General features: G+C 39.7%; 1 protein-coding gene across 5 annotated transcripts; it reads right to left on the reverse strand.

Annotated features, from left to right (window-relative positions):
• Nucleotides 1–559: 559 nt before the first annotated feature.
• On the reverse strand, nucleotides 560–22,884 carry abcd3a (ATP-binding cassette, sub-family D (ALD), member 3a). Of its 5 annotated transcripts, none has more exons than XM_068581857.1 (24): nucleotides 22,745–22,884; nucleotides 21,548–21,584; nucleotides 21,287–21,385; nucleotides 20,054–20,142; nucleotides 16,180–16,249; nucleotides 14,798–14,895; nucleotides 13,810–13,933; nucleotides 13,378–13,434; nucleotides 11,842–11,984; nucleotides 11,690–11,759; nucleotides 10,556–10,625; nucleotides 9,813–9,910; nucleotides 9,431–9,522; nucleotides 7,437–7,528; nucleotides 7,248–7,320; nucleotides 7,101–7,164; nucleotides 6,862–6,939; nucleotides 6,663–6,728; nucleotides 6,138–6,227; nucleotides 5,901–6,020; nucleotides 5,043–5,147; nucleotides 4,225–4,281; nucleotides 3,267–3,366; nucleotides 560–650 (listed from the first exon to the last, which is right to left on the reverse strand). In XM_068581857.1, exons 1-23 carry the CDS (start codon nucleotides 22,852–22,854, stop codon nucleotides 3,289–3,291), a joined length of 1,980 nt encoding a protein of 659 aa, XP_068437958.1. In that variant the 5' UTR covers nucleotides 22,855–22,884; the 3' UTR covers nucleotides 560–650; nucleotides 3,267–3,288. The 5 variants fall into 5 exon arrangements, 4 of the variants coding, with proteins under 4 accessions (XP_068437958.1, XP_068437956.1, XP_068437955.1 ...); XM_068581855.1 differs by lacking the exon at nucleotides 560–650 and adding an exon at nucleotides 1,196–1,814; XM_068581854.1 differs by lacking the exon at nucleotides 560–650 and having other exon boundaries at nucleotides 1,196–3,366.
• Between the last annotated feature and the right edge of the window lie 1,812 nt (nucleotides 22,885–24,696).

The following is a 24,696-nucleotide window of genomic DNA, read 5'->3' on the forward strand; positions in this document are numbered from 1 at the left end:
TAAATAAATGCTTGTATGTATGCCTGCTTATATTTTGAGTCTCTTTAAAAAGTATATTTATTATTTCACACTCAGCTTAAATGAACGTCATGAACACATGAATGCAACACATTTCCATGCCTATTCCAAAACTTTTGGGGATTTATTTTTTTCAAAAACCTTTTCAGGCTTGGAAATACCCATTTTAAAATTCCATGCCTTTTCTAGGTTTTCCATTACATGTAAGAACCCTGTAAGAGGTGAAAGCCATGAACGTCTCTCTGTTCCAGGTAAAGCTCGAACAGTGAAACCAGTGGTGTTCATGTCCTGCACTTCCATATTGCGGCTGCAATGAACATTAAACATCGTAGCTGCTAGCAGATATTTATACTTGTGACAAGTTATTAGTTGTTATTCAATAACTCAACAATGACTAGTCTAAGCATTTGTTATAAGATGAGGGAATAACTAGCTCTGACAAAGCACACCACCATTAACAGTGAATCAATGATCCGATATTCTACACACACGTTCCTGTTTGATACACACCAGGTGCAGTGCTAGCAGTGTGTGTGTGTGAAGTCCAGTTTGTTGACCTTTAGCACACATAGGAAGCCTTATCTGGACGGCAACACTTCCATCGGTCATTGACTTGCTTTCTCACTCAATCCCTGCCAAAGGGAGAAAGAACATTTTTTTACTCCAACACCTTATTTTATTGCAGAGTGAGATCATTAGAGCATCATTAGCTAATCCCATGGTTGTATATGGCTGCAGATGCACAGATTGACATCAGTGTCAGAAAACAGCGCTGTTGAGTGACGGCAGAGGGGCTGCATATTAATGTACCAGTGATTCATTGACAGAGGACATCATGACACTTTAGACCCAGTCCTCATCTCTATTGAGCTCATGTAAAATCAGCTATCAACATAATTATAACATAAAAAAATGTAATGTATACTTCCTGGTATCAGTCAAGAAAAGTAGAAACGAGCTGAGTGACGAGGTCGACCTGTAGGTCAGCCTTGTGTCTCACCTACAGGTCGACCTGTAGGTGAGACACAAGGCTGACCTACAGGTCGACCGGCCACAGCAAGCAGAACTCAACTTACATCTAAAACAACCTATTGGGGAGAAAGCAAAAAACAGACGTTTACTAAATTATTTCACCAACTGTTGGAATTGAAAATAAACAAAAATCAGAAGCGCTCCCTCTTTATTAGAGCTTTCAAGCCATGTTTATTCATTAAAATCGTGATCAGTCTGCTTATACATTAATGGATTAATGCTCAGTCAGACCAAAGAGCAGCACTACATGAAACACGTTCTCACAAAGTTAACTGGTGGTGCAGTTTGAATCGACACAACATGCTGATGTGACCGCTCCCTACTGATGGTGTGCTCGGCCATCATTATGTTTACAAAAGGTCAACACTCCAACAGTTTGGTCAACAGAGCCTAATCACACAATGTATAAAAGTTAAACTTTCCTCTGCGCAAATGTTACAGGTGGAATGTTTAGAATACAAAATCACTGGAGCACAGTGCCGCCACTGGTGACCGCAGTCTGACTGGCACCGGTACTGTGGTAATACACAGGGTCACCACCAGGCAGCGCTCCAGCTCATGAGGACACTGTCAGATTAGTTTTGCTCATGGTCTCCTTGGAGACAGCCTTCTCTCTGGTGGGTCCGTATTTTCACAACTCGTCTGAATGCCCGTGTGACTGGTTCCTCAGTCAGACCCGTTTACAAGCTGCTGCCTTCAAAACCTTTCTAACCAGCTGGGCCTGAAGTGGCCTCTGGGAACCGGTTTGTCTTGTCCCTCCTGAGCTGCAGAAGCAAAGAGCAGATGGGTGGTGGACTTTTATTTCATAAGCCCTTTGTGTTCTGGCTACAATGTTTCCTTAATCTATGGGATATCTACTAGGCTTTTATAACCCTTTCTATGAGAAAAAAAGAGCCAGAAATTAACAGAGCAAAAAGGACAGGAAGTAGCAAGTAAGCCTACAAATAAGCCTGGTGAAAACTTCGGACTACTTCGGCTAGTCAGTTAGTTGCTCTCAAACAAATTTAAAGAAGAAAAACACATAATTAGAGAGTTAAGGGTACTGGTAGATGCTGTTTAGGGGGACTGAACGTGCTTTAAAAAGACAGATTTTTCAAAGTGGGTTACGAGCAAGTAAACCTGTCACATTATCTTAACCGCTTGTTATCCTACGATGCTGTCACCTCATGACAACACACTGCCTGGCCAAAAAGAAAGTCGCAACCTGGATTTAACTACTGCCTACTGTACAAGCCTGTGGGGGCATTGCTATGATCTGGGGTTGCTGCAGTTGCTCAGGTCTAGGTTCAGCAACGACCATGTTCAGCAATAACCAGGTTATTCCATCAATAGAGTTTCTCTTCCATGATGGCACGGGCACATTCCAAGATGATAATGCCAGGATTCATAGGCTCAAATGGTGAAAGTGTGGTTCAGGGAGCATGAGACATGTTCACACATGGATTACAGACCTGAACCCCATTGAGAATCTCTGGGATGTGCTGGAGAAGCTTTGTGCAGCGGTCAGACTCTACCATCATCAATACAAGATCTTGGTGAGAAAGTAATGCAACACTGGATGGAAATAAATCTAGTGACATTGCAGAAGCTTATCAAAACAATGCTACAGCGAATGTGTGCTGTAATCAAAGCTAAAGGCGGTCCAACCAAATATTGTGTGTGACCTTTTTTTTTGGCCAGGCAGTGTAGCTTGATACTTTGATGTGACAAGATATTTAACAGTTTCCTTGGAAATCAAAGCCCAAATTCCCTTTGTTATTTTAAAAAGGTCTGAACATCATTCCCAGCCTCCACTGCTTTTGTTTTCTGCCAGCTGTGGAAAGTCTAAATGTAATGAGAACCAACAAGACCGCCAGGAGCACGACATCCAGAAGAATCCTGTTGTGAATACAGAGGTTAGTATTATTCTGTGCCGGACATGAGGCCTCATCACTGTAGTGTCTAGCAGATCTCTAGAAGCCAATCTCCCTGATTCCAGACATCTTCACATGTGCAGAGATGATTAAAACAATGGAGTATTTCCACCTTCACTGAAACATTTATTGCGTTTATATTGCCAACTTTAAAGATGGCAATATAAATAACATGTTATTTTTTAAATCGCACTGAACAAATGAATGATTAGACTGGACTTGAGTGATAATTTAAATAACAGAAAACAAATAAAAACATGATTATGTGCAAATCATCAGTGGACTGGTTTCATCAGAGCATACATGCGGCTGTAGCAGCAACCAGTTATGAGCCAAACTCATCAGTTTCCTCTGTGATGGGCTTGAACTCGTAGTGTCCTCTCCCGTCCATGCGGAGGTAATACTTAATGACAGAATAAAACACAAAGTCAGGAAGAGAGACAGAAGAAAAGTCCAAACCAGCTGAAACAGAGATGTGAGCATGCAGATCAATCTGATGGGCTGTTACAGAACAGAAACTTGGAAACAAGTTTTTTGTCAAATACACAAAATAGTGACAAGCTTAATCACAGTCACAAGTTGATACAAATAATTCACTTCAATTCATAATTTGAACAATATACACTAGCATTCAAAAGTTTGAGGTCACTTAAAAATGTCCTTATTTTAAAAAAAGCACCGTTTTTGTAAATGAAGATCACATTAAATTAATCATAAATACACTCTGTACATTGTTAATGTGGTAAAAGTCTATTCAAGGTGGAAACGTCTGGTTTTTAATGAAATAACTACAGATGTGTATAGAGGCCCATTTCCAGCAGCATCACTCCAGTGTTCTGATGGTACATTGTATTTGATCATCACCTTAGAAGACTAATGGAGGAGTAGAAAACCCTTGAAAAGCCCTTGTGCAGTGATGTCTCACAGCTGAAAACAGTTCTATTGGTGAGAGAAGCTATAAAACTGTTCTTCCTTTGAGCTGGTTGAGTATCTGGAGCATCACATTTGTGAGTTCATTAAACTCTCAAAATGGCCAGAAAAAGAGAACTTTCATGTGAAACTCGCCCGTCTGTTGTTGTTAAATTAAGGATATTCCATGAGAGAACTTGTGAAGAAACTGAAAATGTGGGTGATCCCAAACCTTTGAACGGTGGTGTACATTTAGTGGGCAGCTCTGTTGTAACCTAACAAGCATTAATGTCTGAGGATCTCTGAGGCTTTCATCTGAATCATAAAAACATGGATGACATTCAGTGTTTACCTCGTGGTGCTTCCACAGAGACTTTCTATGGGACACTGTGAACAGGGTGATGCCCACCTGCGGATCAGAGAACACACAGCTAGAACAGTACAGTACTCCACACAGTGCACCAAGGAAGAAACATTCAAAATACGACCCACATTTACAGGATGGAGAGCAACATCCATCACTTACTGTTTTATACATCGTGAGACATTCAAGTTAATATTAACAAAGATACACATTTTTTGACCAATCACTATCCTTTAAGCAACTAAATCAGTGGCTTGCATGCAGAAGTGCTGTGGTCAAAGTGCTGAACAAGATTCGACAATGAACCGGTTAAATCCATCACGTACCGTCTCCAGCGCGATCGATTAATCTATCAACTATTCTACAGATTAGTCGACCAGGCAACGATGAACGTTCCTCCAAAATATCAAACTGACATTTTCATTTATTGCTGTGAACGTAGCAGTGCAGTTTAACTTGTCACTAAACTCATCCAGACCCAAATTGTTTGCTTTCCAGCTGTTGATTTAAGTGCAGCAGGTCAGTCCTGTAGTTAGCAACGCATTAGTTCATGCTCACTAAAGGAAGGCTGACCTCTAAGGTGGACCAGCTAATCTTATGGTGCAGAAACATGTGATTAAACTGGCACCAGCATTAAATTAATAAAGACCACAGTATTGATAAACTGACGTTATCGGCCCCTTTATAAAATTGTACTTTTAACGTTTTGGTATTTGCTTTCTGTGGCTCTGCTCAACTGAAATTAAAAGGTATATACAAACATAGAAGCACTGTATTTGTGTGCATGATGTGTTGTTGGGTCGTACCGTCCTGCAGTGGCTGTAGATGAAATCCTCCACATCTACACTCACTGCACTGGTGCACTCATCCAGAATGGCAAATTGGGGCTTGTGGTAGAACAGCCTGGCCATCTACATGCAGAAAGAGACACACAGTCATCATTTAGTACAAGCAAAAAGAAAGTCTTGTGTACAGCCGAAACATTAAGTCCAGTATTTCTGTGCTGAACGATCAAAGAGCCCAGAGGATTCTTCTTGAACCGATTCTAAACGTGAACTTGATAAACCAGACAACAGGCCAGAAGTGGATCCCTCGCAGTTCAGCTCACGTGTGAACTGCGGGTTAATTACATAGTTCACCGTTAACCATCACAATGACATAAATCTGCTCATAACTACAATACATACAACACTTGAATATGCCTAATTCAAATGAGTATGTCCTGAAGTTGTTAAGTTCACTCATAGAATCCTGTGTTATTTTCCTTCCTGAACATGCAGACTGTTGGGACAACCTGCATGCTTATATAACATTGCATCATTCATCACATCCAGTGCTCCATATCACTGTTTTACAAGCTACCGTAGCTCTCAAATTGGTCAACACGGTGTCAAAGCTTTTCACAAACCAAATTTGAAGTGGCTTCATCTCGACCCTTTGCCACTTTGAGGCATTTTTCAAAATTATGCAGTTGGTGGATTAGGTGCAGACCTTACATTTCTCCTCACACGGCATTAGGAAGAGAGGTTTAAGACATTAGCGGTAGATGCGAGTACGAGCTGGGAGAGTCCACCACCACCTGACTGAGCAGGATAATCAGTCTAGAAAAATGATCGATGGCCCGTCTTGTGTTTTTAGGAATGTAGATGTGAAAGAGTCCTTACAGCCATCCTCTGCTTCTCTCCTCCACTGAGGACATCCATCCAGTCCTGGACTGAGTCCCAGCTACCCTCCCTGTCCAGGATGTGACCCAGCTGAACATTATCCAGATACTCTTTCAATATCTGGACACAGAGACAAGACGATGCAAGTAATTAGAAACAAACAGACAGAGATAGTGTGTGTGTGTGTGTGTGTGTGTGTGTGTGTGTGTGTGTCGGGGCGAGTGTGTCGTGTCTCACATGATCAGCGATGCCTTTCCTTCGTTGTTCTTCCAAGGTGTCGGGGTAAATGACTTGGTCCCTCAGAGAACCCAGAGTCATGTAAGGCCTCTGGAAAAAACAACAATTTTAATGAAATTATTCAAAATTGAACATTGTAGTTATTTTTATTTAGTTTCAGTACAAGTATACCCTTTTTTAATGCAAGTTGCTAATCTTTGCACTAGCGTTGGATTGTTGCTCTTTAGACTCAAAACTATGTTTATTTATATAAGCATTTTATATCAGAGATATTGGTATCAATGGAAATATGAGCCAATACACAGACCATAAACGTGTTATTGGCTACAGTTCCGTTAATATTTGATCTTTTTTTATATAGATAAATGTTAGTGAATAATGCTCTTATTTGTATCATCATTAAAAGACAATACTATTTGTATATTATATATAAAAATAGTCCATGAGCTCAACTAAAGTTTACTGTTCAAAATGTACCTTTGTCTCAGAAGTTGTGTTTTGGAAGATAATAGGAAGCGACTTTACCTGTGGAACATAGAAGAGCTTTCCTCTCTCAGGTTTTGTCAGTTGTCCTCCAAACAGAGGCCACAGCTTTCAAAAGACATACAGAATTGATTTTTAATGCCAAAGAAGAAAACATGCAGAACACATGCACATCATTTTACAGAGCAAATCCATGAAGTGAGCTTCCCGAGTGGCCTCGGCTGAGTCGAAAGTGTCTCACCTCTCCGAGCACTCTGAACAGAGAACTCTTCCCACAGCCGTTTGGTCCACACACAAGAACGTTGGTGCCAGAGCTCACCTACAGAGCACATGTTGGAACACAATGTAACACAATCGCATTCAGTTTTCATTCAACTCACTTGTGCAAAATCATACGCCTGCATGAACCCTGAACCAACAACAAACACATGCATATATAGCCTGTATGGATCAGATATGGCAATATATGATCAGCTTTACCTCAAATGTGAGGTCTTTGATCAAAATGTCTCCGTTGGGTGTTGCTAGGGGTGCGTGGTCAAATCTGTAAAATAACAAAAAATGTTGCTTCAACCTCTGCAAAAAAATATGTTAATGTGTAATCAAGTGCAGAATAAAGAGACTTACTTAATTAGGTTATCTCTGTTGATAATTTCACCACTCCCAGGAACCAGGACGAGTTTCTCTGCAGCGTTCGATACTACAGTGAATGAAATAAACCAACAATCCGTTAAATGGTTTGGCTGCTCAACTCCAGTCATCTGAGATGGGAACTCATTTCTGCCACATGGCGATGGGATTAGGAGTCTTGTGTACCGTTCTCCTGCTGGGAGACCATGGTGCGTTCATATTTGCCAGCATTCAGCTCCTTCAAGACCTTCATCAGTTCAGTGATACGTGTTGTGAATCTGTTAAGGACATGAACGTGAATAACACAAAAAAAAAGATGACATCACAGCCCTCACCCTCCATTCAAAAAAACTAAATGTACACCTAATAAAGTGCGAAATTCACTTGCAAATGTACAAATGGCTGTATTACTAATGTAGCTTGTCTTTGCAATTTCATTTGTTGATGCCTTCGCCTCCCACAAACACAGAAACACAAATTTGTGCGTTTGAAATGAGCGAGGGAGAAGGAACACAGCCAAGAGATGCTCCTCTCCAGCAGGCAAAGAACGGTAGCAGATGCTGGAGGTGGATCATTACCAACTAGACATAGTTAGGCTCACCTCCGCGCATAACTCTGCTACTGGAACCAAACTCCTGAAGGAGGGGCTGGATTCTATCCTTTTTCCCCCGAGGGTGAGAGGCTGGGCAGGTGTGTGGCTGCTCACCGTGTGAATGGGAGAGTCGCCTTTATGCAACTGCGATTCACTGTGTTTATGCACCAAACAGCAGCTCGGAGTACCAGGCCTTGTTAGAGTCTCCGGGAAGGGCCGCCAACTGTGAACTCTATAGTTTTGCTGGGGGGATTTAACGCTTATGTTACGGCGTTATAAATGCACTTCATCAGATGTGTGTGAAGAGAGGTGCAGAGCTTTCAACTGATCACCACCTGCTGTCCAGTTGACTCTGGTGACGCTGCCGCACAGAGCTGCTCAACTCAAAACGTGCAATGAGATGTAGTGAAGAGGCTCAGATTCATTCTGAGGTATTGAAGGCTCCTGACATTGTTGGAGGTCAGAGACATTGTCTGTGGAGTGGTTCATTGGTGTGGGGAACATGTTTTTCTTCTTTTCTAAGTGTCTTAGAATTGATTAATTAATATTCCTTTGTAAAAGAATAAAAAGCAGCACCACCGCGGCCGTCTGCCTCCTGCCACTGAAAGTTAGGTACTTTCTGCTTTTCAGCGCTCTTTTAACACATTATCGTCTTCTCAGAAATCTTGTTTATTGTTTTTATGTTTAATGGAAATTACATACAAATTAGTTAACAGCAAGTAGGATACTTTCAGGCAATCTCCCTCCAGACTACTGCAACCTTATTTAGGTATATTTAGTGACATGAGACTGGCAATGTCATCGCCTACAGCTGGATGCTTTACTTCTACTGTGCTACCAGAGTTCACTCATCCAACCAGACGTTTAGAAACCAACTCCATGCCGATGCGATGAGAACCAGAGGACTGGTCACCAGCCTTACCCTCACTGCAGAACGCTGCATAGCATAATTGCACATGAACACCAAGAACGGGCAACTTCGTCAGTGGAGGTTGCTCAATTACAGTGATTCTATGATTGGGATCTTGGAGGCTGAGAATTAGTTTGACCTAACATGACCTGGACCCCAGGTGGGGTCTAGATCACTAGCAACGAAAGACCTATATTTGGCAACAACTCTACATTCTGATAGTTGACGCAGTAAAGAACGCTCCGTCAGGCTCACAACATATATTGTGAATTAGTTACTGATCGTGTGCTCGAGAGTTAAGAATGCAAGCTGCATACTGAAAACCAAAACCCCAAAAATACTTTAAACTGAACAAATGTTAAGGCTAAACAAATCAAAGATGTGAATTGAATAATTGCTTCTCTTGGCTGTAAGAATTACCAGAGCTTTAACAGTGACATTTAAAGAGTTTTAGAGACAGCAGGAGGAGAGATGTAAGATCAATCTACTCTGAGGGCAGTAACCTGCAAACGTATTTCAAAATGCTTTTAAGGAGGTACAAAAATCTATTCATCCTATTGAAATTGCTACTCAGTGTTAAAGGACATTCAGATGGATGAATCAACACTCAGCCTATTTTATATCAGTTTCTACTTTTTTATAATTTTTCACATTCATGTTTTATTCTAGAACACTCACCCTGAGAGACGGGTCATGTCTCGGCCAGCCAGTACAATCCTGCCCAGGGCCTGGGACATCCTCAGGAGCATCCTCCCGCTCTGGTAGTAGTCCTACAGGCCACACACGTCCCGTTAGTTAAACCTCAGAGCCCCAAAGCATCCATGCAAAGCATAGTCAACGCAAGCTGTACCGATTCTACCAGTTGTTTTTTCTTAACATTAAGAAGGCATAATTGCCAAACTACCTCATTGCTGTGTGTATGCAGCCGTGTGCGCAATTCAAAGACAAAACTGATTTCAAATTATTTAAAAATGTCAAAAACTGGAATGCTTTCCCAGTTGTATTTTAACACCCAAATGTATGTATGTGTGTATATATGTGTGTGTGTTCTTTCTCTGACCTCAAGCAGCTCAGAGTGTGTGCTGTGCAGGTGTCGAGGGTGTGCCTCGGTGAGGAATGGCCGGCTCACCACCATGTAACCTACTACGGTGGCCAGGTCTGCACAAAAACAGAATGAAGACACACAATCATGTTTTTGACAGGGCCTAATTCTATAAATATGGTTCCCACATACATTCACTACTTATATTTACACAAATGTTACAAATCTCTTGTCATGTGGCCCCAGACAAGGATAATGACTCTTACAATGTATTGTTATATGTATGCTACAAAGGTTTGACATCCTTTTAAAACACTGAAACAGAGACATGTCTTGTGTTGCAGTTTTACTACCTGTAGTTAAGGATTACATTCTCAGTCAGATGAGAAATGGACCAGGGTTTTTAACTCCTCTGCATGCATGAAATCAAGTTTTGTGAAAGAGCGTGTTATATTTCCAACATGATCTATATTTAAGAGCACAGGACCTTAGTAAAATAAAGCATTTTATTCAAATAGATGAATCAGTAAATAGAAATATGAATTGGGTATACATAAATCACACCTTTAAATACCACAAATACAGGCGAAGAGAGGGTGTGGTAAAAAACATGTTTGTGTATTTTCTTTTATTTATTTACTTTTGTTTGCTTACAAATTTGTACTGATATTTAATAATAATTATTGTTGTTGTTGTTACCAATTACATTAGATACATTAAGAAATCTAAGTGCCAGGGATTAAAGAGCTCTATCTACTCACACTTGGCAATTATGCTGTCCACAAATCCCATAGAGAAGCGAAAGAAGATGAAGTTATGCAAGTGGTCAACCTGGAAGACAAAAATAAACATGTTTTGAAATTCAGAAAACATATGTGATATGGACTGGCACAGAACTTTGTTTCCTCTTTGTAGAAATTAATTCTCTTTTACTTAAAAAGAAAAGAAAAGAAAATAGGTCTGTAATGTTTCGCCGCTACTATTGCAACCTGTGCAGACAGCACAAACTTTTCTTTTATATTCCACGAGGCAATTTAATGTTTTCAGCTGTGTTGCACAACACTGCCTTCCATGAAATGGGTCAGGAGCAGAGGACTTCATCTGCATAACAGTAACAGACCTCAGGCATGTGGTATGAAGCAGGATTTTGGGTTAGTTGGCTTTCAGGGTTACAACGGTTGTGTACTTCTTACCGGCATAGAGACACCGTTACATGGTACTCTCTTTGAGCATACGCTCATATTATTCATAAACTTATCTGTGTCACCTTCTGAAACTTTTGTTGCCAGTGCAACATGTCGGAAACGGGGCTTGTTAAAACCTGTTAAGTTATGCATTCACACAGTCCGCTATTTATTTTGCCAGCTATTCTTTCGCATTTAGCAGCTCTTACTTTTAGCTCTGCTGACAGTAGAAGTGTTAGTGATTGGTCAAACACCAACGTCATGTATGTAGCTCACAGCAATATTAAGAAAACCCGGGTGGAGTTACCATCGTTGGGTGAAACTTGTGGTTGTTAAGGTTTGTGAGGTCAGATAAGGAAAAGACATCCTGGGTATGTTGAACTTGCTCCGTTGTACAAGCCTCTCTCTAATTAATGGCAACAAAGCACTGCTGTTGCAGTCAAAATAGAAAGAGCAACCCAACACTCCCTGAACATCTTTGTTTGCCAGTGGTTAAACTGTTCAGTTGCTTCAGTGATGTACAGTTAAAACTCCACAAAACCATAACATGGTGTAGTTAAAGGTGCAACAAACTAATTCTAGGCCAAATGCAACCACCCCAAGCAGAGTTGCTGGTAAAGAGGTGACACCTAGTCATAAATGATACTGCAGTCCATTTGGAGAGAACATTTTAACATTCAAAGGAAAATACTGTTTAAGAAGGTTACCCACCAGTTTCTTGAAAGTGGTGTAAATGGTCTGCTTTTCCCTGATGTTCCCATTGTAGAATGCAATCTCCTCACTATAAGGAAAGAAAAAACCATCAATGCAGTGTTGTAGTAAACAGCTGCAGAGTATCGGTTTTGAGCAGTTGATGCGTTTACCTGTTAGTAATGAGGCGAGAGTTGACAAAGCGGTACTCTCCCTCGTACCGCTGCTCGATGACTGTCATCTTGCCGATGGGCCTTCTCAGCCTGGTCAGGAAGAGACCTGAGATCAGTAGGTAGGCCATCATGACGGCTGGGCCCTAGGTGGGGGAGGGTGGTGGACACATTAAATTCACTTTGTGTTTGCAAGCTGGTTTTTTTACATATCGCTTTTACAATTATTGTAGGTCGATCGAAGCGCAGTCAATCGAAGTTCAACCACATTTTGGCAATCCACTGATCCCCTTACCGTTGCCTATTTTATGTATACCTAGTCTGGAAATGCAGACTGCACCAACAGCCTGTGATACTTATATTATCATTGTCGATGGGATAAAATGGCTCATTTTCATCTACAGTCCACCTGGCAGGTCAATCACAAAGACATTTCATACACAAGTAAAATATCTGCAAACTATATCATACAGGGTAAAGATTTCACTATTATATGATGTTTAGTTTTTGTCCATTGTTATAAAAAGCCTGCGTATAAAAAGGTTTGTACTGATTTTAATGTGGCCTGTCTGCTGGTGTCCAGCTGGTAAGACAGTATGAGAGAGAATCATTGCACTGATTAACAACTTTAAGGTCTCGATCATTCCCAATACATCTGAAATCTTCCATTTTAAATTCGATTCCGTTTCAATTTTTAGGGCACAAGAACCGACAGCAGGCCGTAGAAGGTCCTATTCTGCAAATTAATTGGCTTTTTGGGGGCTTTCTTATATCCAAAAACTCCTCATGACATGCATATTAAGACTGGTGAACCATTTTGTATTTTAGGTGTCTTGCATTTAAAAGAATGGCTGTATAGCTGCACGGTGGTGTAGTGGCTATCACTGACGCCTCACAGCAAGTGGGTCTGTGGTTCGGATCCCGGTCTGGGCAGTGTTCGGATACTGGTCTGGCAGGTCCTTCTGTGTGAAGTTTGCATGTTCTCCCTGTAGCAGCGTGGGTTCTCTCCGGGTTCTCCGGCTTCCTCCCACAGTCCAAAGACATGCAGGTTAGGTTAATTGGACTCTGAATTGCCCGTAGGTGTGAATGTGAGTGTGAATGGTTGTCTGTCTATAAGTCTGCCCTGTGATGGACTGGTGACTTGTCCAGGGTGTACCCTGCCTTCGCCCCTTGACAGCTGGGATCGGCTCCAGCGCCCCGCGAGGATAAGCGGTTTAGATAATGGATGGATGTCTATAGCTAAGGGACAACCTGCCAATCAGGACCTGCCCACCTGTCCATCAGGAGTAACAAGCATTTACACACATTACACCGTAGACACAGCTGTGCAATTTGGGGTTAAGTGTCTTGTCATTGCTGATGCATCGTCATGAATATTGTGAGTTCTCATTGAATGCTCTTGCTGTGGCAACGCATCATTCGTTGTGAAAAAGCTGACTTCTGAGGCTTGGGATGGCCACAACTTTCCACACATGTCAAAGGTGATGAAAATACATATTTAATATAAGTTTTGGCCATAAATTGCCTCAATGTACTTACCTGAGCACCAATGGCACTCGTCAGCTTAAAGATGTAGAGACCGATATCCAACAGCGGCTGAAAGACACGCATACGACAGACAGATTTACAAATAATACTCCAAGCTGGCCGAAACACTCTTGGGGATTGAACTGACTCAGCTGCTATATATTGCACATAATATCAATTATGTGCCAGTAAAGCAGTATACATTGCTGAGGCATATCAGGCATCATCAGATGTGATCAATGACACCTGATGATGCCTGATAAGCCTCAGCAGGCCCATTGTGGAAGTGCAGTTTACTGATTGTACCCCAGGAATAGCGTGTCATAATGAAAGGGTAACCTGCCTGCCACGAAAGTTCATTTCATTTCGACAACTCTATTAATTCAAATACATGCTCGATGATTTTTGAACATTATTCACTTAAAAGCCAACAAAGTGTCGTACCTTGCTGAGGTTAGAGTATAGGTCCACCACACTGTTGCAGAACTTCTCCACATCCTGTGTCAGTAGCTGATCTGCATTGGCTATCCGGTTGTCCAGGTTTCCCATTTTGTAGTAGGTGAAACCTCTAAAAAGAACCAGAACACATAGTGAACACAAAAAAACTACCAGGAAAACACAACATATTGACTCCTTGTGACTTAACAGTTGTTTGTCTCAAGGTCCAAAAGCATCGAAAACAGAATTAAAAGGAATTTATGGAGAGAATGGGTCATTATGTTGCTATGTGCTGCCACATTTCAGGTGACTGTCAGGTTTTAGCCTCGGTGTTGAAATGATTAGATGGGTGCTGGTGAGGGAAAAAAGTGACCTTCTTTTACTGTGTCAAGGTGACTTTGCACCTTCGATGGCATTCAGTTTGCTCAACAGATGTTGCTCTCTGAAACAGGGGCCTGATGACTTCAAATATGAATATATCAAACATGTACATCCCTTGTGTCCACATGAAGTACTTACACAAGGAATGTGTGGGGAAAAATACTATTAACGTGCCGTTGATACGCAGACCAATCTGACAAGCCATATGATGAACCATCTGTCAATTAAACTCCAAGCCAGTTGCGAGAAAAGCAAACACATCTTTTCCATTGTGAAGCCTTTCATGGGGTTCTTTGCACTTTTTACAATGAAAAATACTTTTAAAGTTGTGATAAAGGTGAAGCAATTAACAGTTGCCTCTTGTGTCATCTCACACACCCGTACCTGTCAGTAGCTAACAGGACACTGATTTGACACAAACGCCACACGACTTTGACTCACTTTTTCTTCTTTCCTTTTTGTGCAATCTCATATTGGGAGAATCCAGCTGCTGTGCAAGATACACGTACTACTGCGTCATTGCTTTGCTTAATACGTGGCAAAAAAAGACTAAATGATAATCAGAAGAAGGCATAGGGTGGGAAAGCAGCTTCAGTATTGCCGTGGTACTTACTGCAGGTACTGGTCGTACAGGTTCTTCGTGAGCCTCTCACGGAACCTCAGCTTCAGCTCGAATAGACCCAACTTCAGGAAGTTGTTCACCAAGGCTATCTGGAAAGACCGAGTCACAGATAGCCGACATGAATCCATTTCTCACTAAGAGCTCTTTCCTTCAGTACTGCTGCACAAGAGAAAGGGTTTTAGAATCCTAATACTATTCATGCTGATTGTTGGTTTTGTTTTTCTACTCAAAAGCATAAATAGGATAGGGAATGAAGAAAACATGCAGAAGCTGAATATTTAGTCTGATTTTAAAAGATCAACACAAACTCACAACTTAAAGAATTAGGCAGGAGATAATCTATGTTTTTCTAATGGTCAACAAACCAGCGGTGAGGATATGGGGTCTGATCAGTGTCAATATTAAATCAATGCACACTAAAGGATTCACAAATGTATTTGGGGATTTATATATAAATGACAAAAATGTTAACAAAATCCACATACTAAATGTAAGACTGTCAAAATGTACTTCTCATGCACACGCTTCCTTGTTTTAAATGAATGCAATAGAAATCGTCAAATATGTATATAAAAATGGAAATTTCCATCGAAAACATATTTAGATGTTAGTACATTTATGTAGAAACTGTTGAGCAGAAATTTACAAACTGCTTGTCATGTGTAAACCTAACTGCTTTTTGTTTAAGACTCCTGAAGTTTTTTTTAAAAGGGAATTATCTGTAGCCAATCAGATCTATCCTTGATTTTTAACACCACAGGTGTCAATCACGAGTGAGACACCACAAAGGTACACTTGTATGTAACAGAGAAAGCATTTTATATTACTTTTTTTAAAATCACAAAATACATTTGTGAATTCTTTTAAGCATTAACTATTGTCGACACTGTTCTGACCCCATGTCAATACATCTAACATGTATTCTCCGTGCTCCATGAAATACACATCAATGAGCTACAATGTTGTGTCATTACCATGAACGCACATTTTTTCACAATTAAAAATATACAGAATATAGCCAGCCTTAGCATTTAACATTGAGGGATACAAAAGTAAATTTGCAGTGCAGTCCATGTTAGATCAAAATAATAACCATGCTAAATTATACTGAAGTGCATAAAAATGATTCAATGAAAATAATTAACCATCACCACGGAATTAGTAATTAGACAGAAGAAACAGAAATGTCAGTATTTTTCATATCAGGTCTCCTCTGTACACTTTTCAGAATGAACTGCCCAAGACTATGTGCAGGAGTATGAAATGACTCTGAACTACAGAATAATATAAAGCATGTGTAGCAATTAAGAGCACACTTCTGACAGACCATACAAAGTGTGACACAAATTTAACAAACAAAAAAAAACACTTACAAGTGGCATGAATTTGATAAAGCTGAACAAGTAGGTCTTGAAATCTTTTGTTGAGCGACCGATAATTGCACTGCAAACCACAACATGCACAGAGATGAGCAAACATTGCAGAGAGAAGCTTGATAAACTTCCTTTGGAACAATGCACTTGCTAAACAGACACAGTGGAGTCCTGACAGATAAACTCAGGAATACCATTCAAATTATGCGAGTCCATGTTATTTCCTGATGTTGCACAATGACTTTTTGGACAAATATTGGACAGATATGAACATCTATTCTATAAATAGATGTTCATATTCTCTTATTTTAGATGTTTTCTTATCATTTCAATAAGCAGCACTGTACTCTGTTAAAAAAAAAGATAATTTAGCCTGAAGTAAGATGGTAAAATAAATAATCTTTCAAAAGTAAAGCGGTCCATGACAAATATGAAAAGGTGCTTGAGAGCATTTGATAATCTCAAAAAAAATTAGACAAAAGAATGTTACAAGAAGAAAATAATTCTGGATAACTATTAATAACTGATAACTATTGAAGTTACGATACTGAAATATGCCAACATAAATTCTAAAAAAAAAACACAATTTAGTATATTTATTGGCAGCTGTGACAAAATTATGGTGAAATAAATAAATATATTATTGGGTTTGTCTTAATTATACATGCTTTATTGACATTTTAAACTCTAAATTCATTCATATAAGGTGCCATATACATTTTTAAGAAAGGCGAAAATGTAAATTTCTGGAATATTATAAACCCATAAATTGAATGGAATTCCATGTGCAAATGGTTTTAAGTTACTACTTAATAAAACACACTGTTCAGTGTTATGGTCTGAAGGAAAAATCAACCTCAAACAGTAAGTGATGAAAAAGCACTGTCACAAAGTAAACTGTTAAACGTTATAAACGGCAGTGTTAGTGTTTAAAAGCTTGATTTTTCACTTCTACGAGAACCCTGTGATGGACAGTTACCCCTGGTATGACTGATATGTAGGAATAAAAGTGCTTCTTGAAAAGACTGGTGTCTCTGCTTATAATACCGCTGTGGAAAATCAAAACAAAGTCATCACTTCCTGCAAAGAATCACATAGATGCATAATGACGCACGCACGCTAGGGCTGCAACTAACGATTATTTTAATCATCGATTAATCGGTCGATTATTTTTACGATTAATCGGGTAAAAAAATAATAATTTTAAAGCATTAATTTGCAACCTTTTATTACAAAAACAGAACTAACAGTGCAAATTCACATCTTAACAATAAAGAATTTATAAAAAATAAAAGCAATACAAATCAGAAAACTTAACAGGATTTGTCAGAACTTGTTCTCTACACTCACAGACATGCACACTCACACACACACGCACAGACATGCACACTCACAGACATGCACACTCACAGACGCACACTCACACACATGCGCGCACACACACACACACACACACACAGTCAGAACTCAGAGAACAAGAGATGATATTCCAGAAGTAACACTCAATGTATCAACGGATAACTTACAGACTGCACTTTATCTAAACAAAGGTTGTTCATTAGATATCAAACTACAAATCCCAGCAGCACTTCCTCTGCATGAAGCCTCATTATATCAGACTGTTGAACGCAGGTCAGTGTTCTGCACCTCAGAGGAGATGTTTACGCGTTGCTTCTCTTAAAGCTCCACGGTATTTTTAAACAAAGACGTTATCTAACCCAACAGCTCAAACACAGAGAATGAAGGACTAGCTAACGACAACGGTTAGCCTAGCTGTTAAGTTATTGTACACGCAACGCAACTATGAAGTGACATACGAGAGGAAACAACGGGCTGCAGAAGCTCCTGGACCTTCAGTCCTGTTTTGTTCAATACTCAAACTTCTCCGCGACTTCTTGAGTGACGTAATAATCGTGGAACACAACGAATAAATAATGAAATTCGTTGGCAACTTTTTTAATAATCGATTTTTATCGATTTTATCGATTTGTTGTTGCAGCCCTAACGCACGCACACACTTTTAAAAGCTTATTACTAAGACTTAAAACTTCCATAAGCAAAAAGACAATTACAAGTTCATTGAAATGCTTAACAAAAATCAATTGATAAGGGTGAAGAATAAACTGTAATAACTATGTATCTTTTTTTACAAGAGCCTTGACTACGACTACATTTCCAAAGCCACATCATCGATTGACAACAATCTTCTAGCTCTTGATATATGTGTACAGTCAGGGTCATAAGTATTTAGACTGACACAAATGTTCTTATTTTCCTGGATTTGAAATGACAGTCAATATGTGGTTGAAGTGTAGACTTTCAGCTTTAATTCAATTAATAGAACAAAGCTATCACACGAAGCGTTTAGGAATTACAACTATTTGTACACAGTCCCCCACATTGCCAGAGGTTCAAAAGTATTTGGACAATTGTCTTACAAATGTTTGATGGCCAGCTGTGACCTGTTCCCACGTTATTTCATGACAAATTAAGCAGATAAGAAAAAGGTCTGGAGATGATTCAACATGTTGAGTTTGCGTTTTGGTAGAGAGAAAACAGTCCAGAGAACTCTCAGCATCAGGACCAAAGAGCTCAATGCAAGTGAAGGAGGTCATTAAAAAGCTGACAGAAAGCTATCCAGCAGATAGCAGAAACATCAGGATCGACCAAATCAACAGTTTGGTACATTCCTAAAAAGAGAGAACGTGCTGACAAGCTCACCAACACCAAAAGGCCTGAAAGACCACGGAAGACATGTAAAGTAGACGTAGAAGAATTCTTCTCTTGGGAAAGAAAACCATTCATAACATGAATACTGATGTGAAGAATAACCCTTCATAACATGAATACTGATGTGAAGAATAACCCTTCATAACATGAATACTGGGGTGATGAATAACCCTTCATAACATGAATACTGAGGTAAAGAATACTCTGGAGGGAGGCGTGTTTTTGTCAAAGTCTTCAATGAAGCGAGGCCTTCATGAGTCTGAATACAGAAGTTTTACAACAAGATACAAACCACTGAAGAACTGGAAGGCCAGATTAGACTTTGCCAGAAAACATCTGAATGAGCCTGATCAGTTTGAGATGAAGGTTGTTTGACGATGAAACCAAGATGAACTTGTTCCAGAATGATGAGAAGAGAAAAGTGTAGAGAAGAAAAGGAACGGCTCCTGATCCGAAGCAAACCACATCCTCTGGTGAACAAGGTGGAGGCAGTGCTATGCAGGGCTGCCAATGGAACTGGCCACTGGTGGTCATTGATGATGTCACAGCTGATAGAAGTAGCAGGATGAGTTTTGAGGTGTTGAGGGATTCACTATCTGCTCAGATTCATCTAAATGCTGCAAAACTGATTGGACGGTGCTCTGCAGTACAGATGGTAATGACCCTAAACATACTGTGAGAACAGCTCAAGAGCTTCTCAAGGCCAAGAAATGGAATATTCTTCAATGGCCAAAGTCACCTGATCTCAACCCAATCGCAAGGGAGGAAACTCAGCGTTGGGTGATGACTATGAGTGGAAGAGTTCAGACAATCATTGACTGTATTAAAGTATTGATATTAAAAATGACTATATTCACTATTATGTTAGTTTGTCCAATTACTTCTGAGCCTCTGAACATGACAGTTAATGCCACATTTTTGTTGTATCCATTTCAATAAAGCTGAAAGTCTACACTTCAAACTTTTGATGCTTTTTTTTTTAAATCCATTGCGGTCATGGAAATAAGGCAACGTTTGAAAAAGTATGTCACAGCCCAAATACTTATGACCCAGACTGTAGATCTCTTGTCAGTCAGTTGATGTTTTATTTATCATTAATTGCTGGCACCATTAAGCTTCAAACAAAGTACAAAGCCAGTCTGACCTTTCGATCATGGTTCCATTCTGGATCATCCACACGTCACAGTATGTCCTGGTCACCAACATGGCAGCGATAAGGACAAGGTAGCCAGTCTTTAGGGCAGACAACAGAGAATAGTTAGTAGACGCAGTAAAACACTGCAGATCATTAAGTCCTTTACCATCACGCCTTTGCTCATATCTACAAAATTGATCAGATAAGACAGAAGACCAGAAAACCCTGTGACCTTGGGTTAGGAAGGTGATGTATCTGTACCAAAGGTCTCTGCTGTGTGTACAACTAGAACAACTAGTCCATTACATCACTTATGTTGTTAAAAATGTCATTATACACAACACAAAAATAGAACAGGGCATTTGTATTTGAGATTTTTTTTAAATAATTAAAAAAAAGGCGTTTCAGGGAAATATAAAAGCTTTACTTCTTCCAAATGTTTTACAATTTAGTTTCCTGAATCTCCATGGGGAAGGTCATCCTGTCCATTATAAAGATTGCATGATATTATATCATAACAGATATAGATAGACAGATAGACAGATAGATAGATAGATAGATAGATAGATAGATAGATAGATAGATAGATAGATAGATAGATAGATAGATAGATAGATAGATATGGGGTGTCTGGTTTAAGACATTTCTGCTTAATTTGCTTTTTTGGCAGCTACACATTCAGAATCAGCGCTACATCAAGACCCGTTGAACTGTTCAAACTGTTCTTCACTGAACTGTAAAGACACGGTGTGCAAACACAAACAAACAGGCTGCATAACAAATAGCAAATGGAAAAAATATACAAAGACAGACTTGAATATAGATTTATTTTACAAGTACATCTTCAGAAAAACCTTCATCCCAGCAACCCTGATGAGGACGCCCACAATTACCGTAAAAAGGGCACAGTCGAACATGGCAAACTTTTCAGAGTGAAACTGCTGAAGGACATCATCAAGACTGTGCCTGTAAGGCCTTTCGCCATCCCACACAGCGCTGGCTGTGGATGAGAGAATGGTCGCCTGCAAGGCTAAAAATGGGATGGGCCAGTACATGAGGGACAAACCCAAAAAGAAGGGATTAAAGCTGTTTGTCTTGGCTGACCCAAGAAACACAGTGGACTTTTCAATTTACACCGTCAAAAGCCACATCCCCTCCGGTCGTGGCCTGCTATGACACTGGGATGTTCCGTAAAACCTATGAACCGCGGTCCTCGATTGAGATGCGAGTTCAATGTCATACCTCTTTGCAGAAAACTCGAGGTACCATGATCCGCAGAATCTGGAAGATTCGTTGGAAGAAAACCTTGTCCACTGCTGCACGGTCTTTTTTGCCATCTTTCTGAATGAAGAGACATAACAAAGAGGGCTGTGATAGAAATACAGCTAACTAATATATATATATATATATATATATATATATATATATATATATATATATATATATATATATATATATATAAATAAACAAACTTTAAAGCTTAGAAAAAAATAATTGACTTACTTCGTTGTTCAGCGCTATATCTGAGCCTTCTTTTCTACTGCAAAGAAATAAGAGTATACACAGATTATGTACAGACAAACCCCACACGTGTGCAATGCAAATAACTGATGCATTTCCAGCTTTCCAGCAAAATATTTAGTTTTCAGACATAATTAACTATGCACACATTTACAGTTTTGTCAACACATTTACAGATTCATGTACACATTCAGAAATGTCAACACATTTACAAATGTCAATCCGCATTTAGACTTTCTTTTATACATTTATCAAATTGATTCCACAAAGACAGATCGACAGAGTTGAATATTGCTCCACACACATTTGCAAATAGCTACAATAATAGCCCCTTAGTTTTTGCTCCTTGGTTGATTTCAGACAAATAACAGGGGACCTATACCAAAGGCCATTATACCAAATCTCCAATAATCTGAAGAAATGTCCCATTGGACCAAAAGCAGATGTTTTGAAAGGCTTGACTTTGAAATAGTGTGTAGATAACTGGGTTCAGGGTCAGGGACAGCTGTGGCAAGTTCAGCTTCTATTTTACCTCCTCGTGAATTCATGTTATCACGATTTTTTTCATTGCATTGAGGCTACAATCATTACTTATTTATGATATTATTTTCAATTAATGAATGACAGATTGACAAGTGGTTTATAGCAAATCTGACCAATTTGGTGTGTTTCACGGAAACATAATTACTTGCTTATAAGAAGTATACACTTCAATCAGTCTTTTATCAAATTTAGTTTGGTTTGTCTCTCCTCTCCAAACGAAAAGCACTTTTAGAGTGGTCAGAAAAAGGAACTAATCAACAAAGAGAACTAATCACAAATCCATTCTAAATTTTTTTTAGCTATACACAATTTAGCCAAAGTTACAAAAATCTGCCATACATGGGTGTGCACGAAGTAAAGTTTTTTTTTACATAACGTAGACATTTGTAGTAACCTGCTATAAGCAGGTTGCACTGGTCGGATTAGTGAGAAAACCGGCTGACTGCGTAGAAAAAGAAGCTGCCTGCTCTCCAAAAAAGAATGGAGGTAATTGAAGCTCGTCCCAGCGGCAGGTCGCAGTCACCTGGCTGTCAGAAAGGGGAGCTAGCCGCTGCTACTTAGCATCCAAGTAGCTGTCACAAACTCAGCTGAAAGCAGCGTTTTCTGAGTTTCAAGGGAATACTACCGCCCACTTACCCGCCTTTTTGCGACGTCCGTCTTCTACGTTTCAGCAGATATAAAACCAGCAAAACACCGCCTGCTATTGAGGAGTTTTTTGCCGTCAGATGTTTACTAAAAGTCGCCATGTTACCTACACGACGACAAGGGACGGTTTGGTTTAGCAAGAAGCTATCTCGAGGTTGCTGCAGTTCACGATGGCATTCTGGGAGTTTTCTTATTCGTTGGTGAGGCAGAGGCCCCCAATATGTTGCGTTGCTGCCACCTACTGGATCAATTCCCGACCATTACTCTGCCTATTCTCATGTGTATTAAACCAAGAAGAAGTCAAACAGCCATAGTATTCATTTTACTTGACTTCTAATACCCTAAGACACTGATATTTCTGTTAATTCTAAATTTCTCTTTTTAGTTAACCTCACTTATCTTTCTGACATGTGACATGTACATGCACTGTCTCCGACAGCTGCACTGCTCACATACTCCTGTGAGAAGCTTCCCCAAGATGGATAGTGTGCTGCTCAGATTGGTGAGTCCCACCCTTATTGTGGTTACTTTACCTGCTGCCTCATGTTCCTCCCTGTTTACTTGTGCCTCCCTTTTTTCTTCTTCCTCGCCACTTTTGCTATCAGTTATTTTGGCAGTAAAGACATATTTTTTATTTGCAACTCTAATGTCATGTTTTTAATGTAATCTCATAATGTTTTGGTCAACAGAACTTTAACATGAGTTGGTCTCCTCAGTCAGACCAAGCTCAGATAAGTGTGCAGCTGGAGTGGACCCTTCTCCCAGTTGAAGTGGATTGATGTGAGACGTAAAGGTGAGTAAAGTCAATTATCTGTCCATGAATGCTTTACCATGCACATCATTATTATGGAGGTATTTTCTCTCAAAATGATAGTTCAGTGACGGTCTCAGTTTAGTGTTTGGGATTTGGAATACTTTTTTTAAATTTATTATAATTCTCATACATCCATCCATCCATCCATTATCTTAACCGCTTATCCTCATTAGGGTCGCGGGGCGCTGGAGCCGATCCCAGCTGTCAAGGGGCGAAGGCAGGGTACACCCTGGACAGGTCGCCAGTTCATCACAGGGCAGACATATAGACAAACAACCATTCACACTCACATTCACACCTACGGGCAATTTAGAGTCCAATTAACCTATGCAGCATGTCTTTGTCTTTGATTCTCATACAGACTAGAAAAAATAGAGGAAAACTTCATAAAGGGAAAGCAGTTTTCTACAGATATATTTAGAGGCAACGACTTCCTTGTGGTGTCATAAACCACTGAGCTTGAGCATAAAAATTGTGAAAGTCACTTTATATATTGCTACAACATTTTTCATAACTCAATGGAAAAAACTTCAATTGAATTAATTTTGTATCGCCTAAAATCATAAATTTTCCTCACAGGGTTTTACAATCGGTGGACATACAACATCCTCTGACCTTTGACCCTCACATTGGTTCAGGAAAAACTCCCCCTAAAAAACACTAGAATGGGGAGAAAAAAAAGGAAAGACCATCAGTGAGAGCAACAGAGGAGGATCCATCGGTCAGAATGGACAGAATAAATGTAATGTATTACCATTTACCATTTATTTAACTTCTTGTTTTTTGTAGGTTAGGATGCACTTAGTTTTGCACATTTTGAATATGCCCACTAGGGCGTAAGCATTTGATCACAGGCTATTGTTCAGTAGCATTAGTTTGGGATATCCAGAGGGTAAAATTTAAAGCAAAAAGAGAAAGATTAGAAAATAATAGTTGGAGCAGTGCATCCCTCGGCAATTTCTTTCAGGTGTAGATTTATTAATTGACGTGACAAATCAAAGGAAAATGAAGTGTTTACTGTTGAGTTTGGTTTCAAATTGACAGATCTCATTTCTTCTTTTGCAGCGTCTCTTGAAAATGCTGCTGAAAGGAATCCTAGGAGGACACAACAACGCCAGCAAGACAGCGT

This window comes from Clinocottus analis, unplaced genomic scaffold, assembly GCF_023055335.1.
Source record: "Clinocottus analis isolate CAN_PGR_092001 unplaced genomic scaffold, fCliAna1.0.p SCAF_18, whole genome shotgun sequence".
Taxonomy (NCBI): Eukaryota; Metazoa; Chordata; class Actinopteri; order Perciformes; family Cottidae; genus Clinocottus; species Clinocottus analis.

Bases quoted from the DNA above. Each gene is read 5' to 3' on its own strand.
- abcd3a (XM_068581857.1), bottom strand. From the start codon at position 22,854: ATGGCGACTTTTAGTAAACATCTGACGGCAAAAAACTCCTCAATAGCA. The intron at 10,626-11,689 runs GTGGGTAACCTT...TTTGTCTTCCAG, and splicing joins ACACCACTTTCAAGAAACTG to GTTGACCACTTGCATAACTT. The intron at 7,529-9,430 runs GTGAGTGTTCTA...TGTCCTTAACAG, and splicing joins GACATGACCCGTCTCTCAGG to ATTCACAACACGTATCACTG.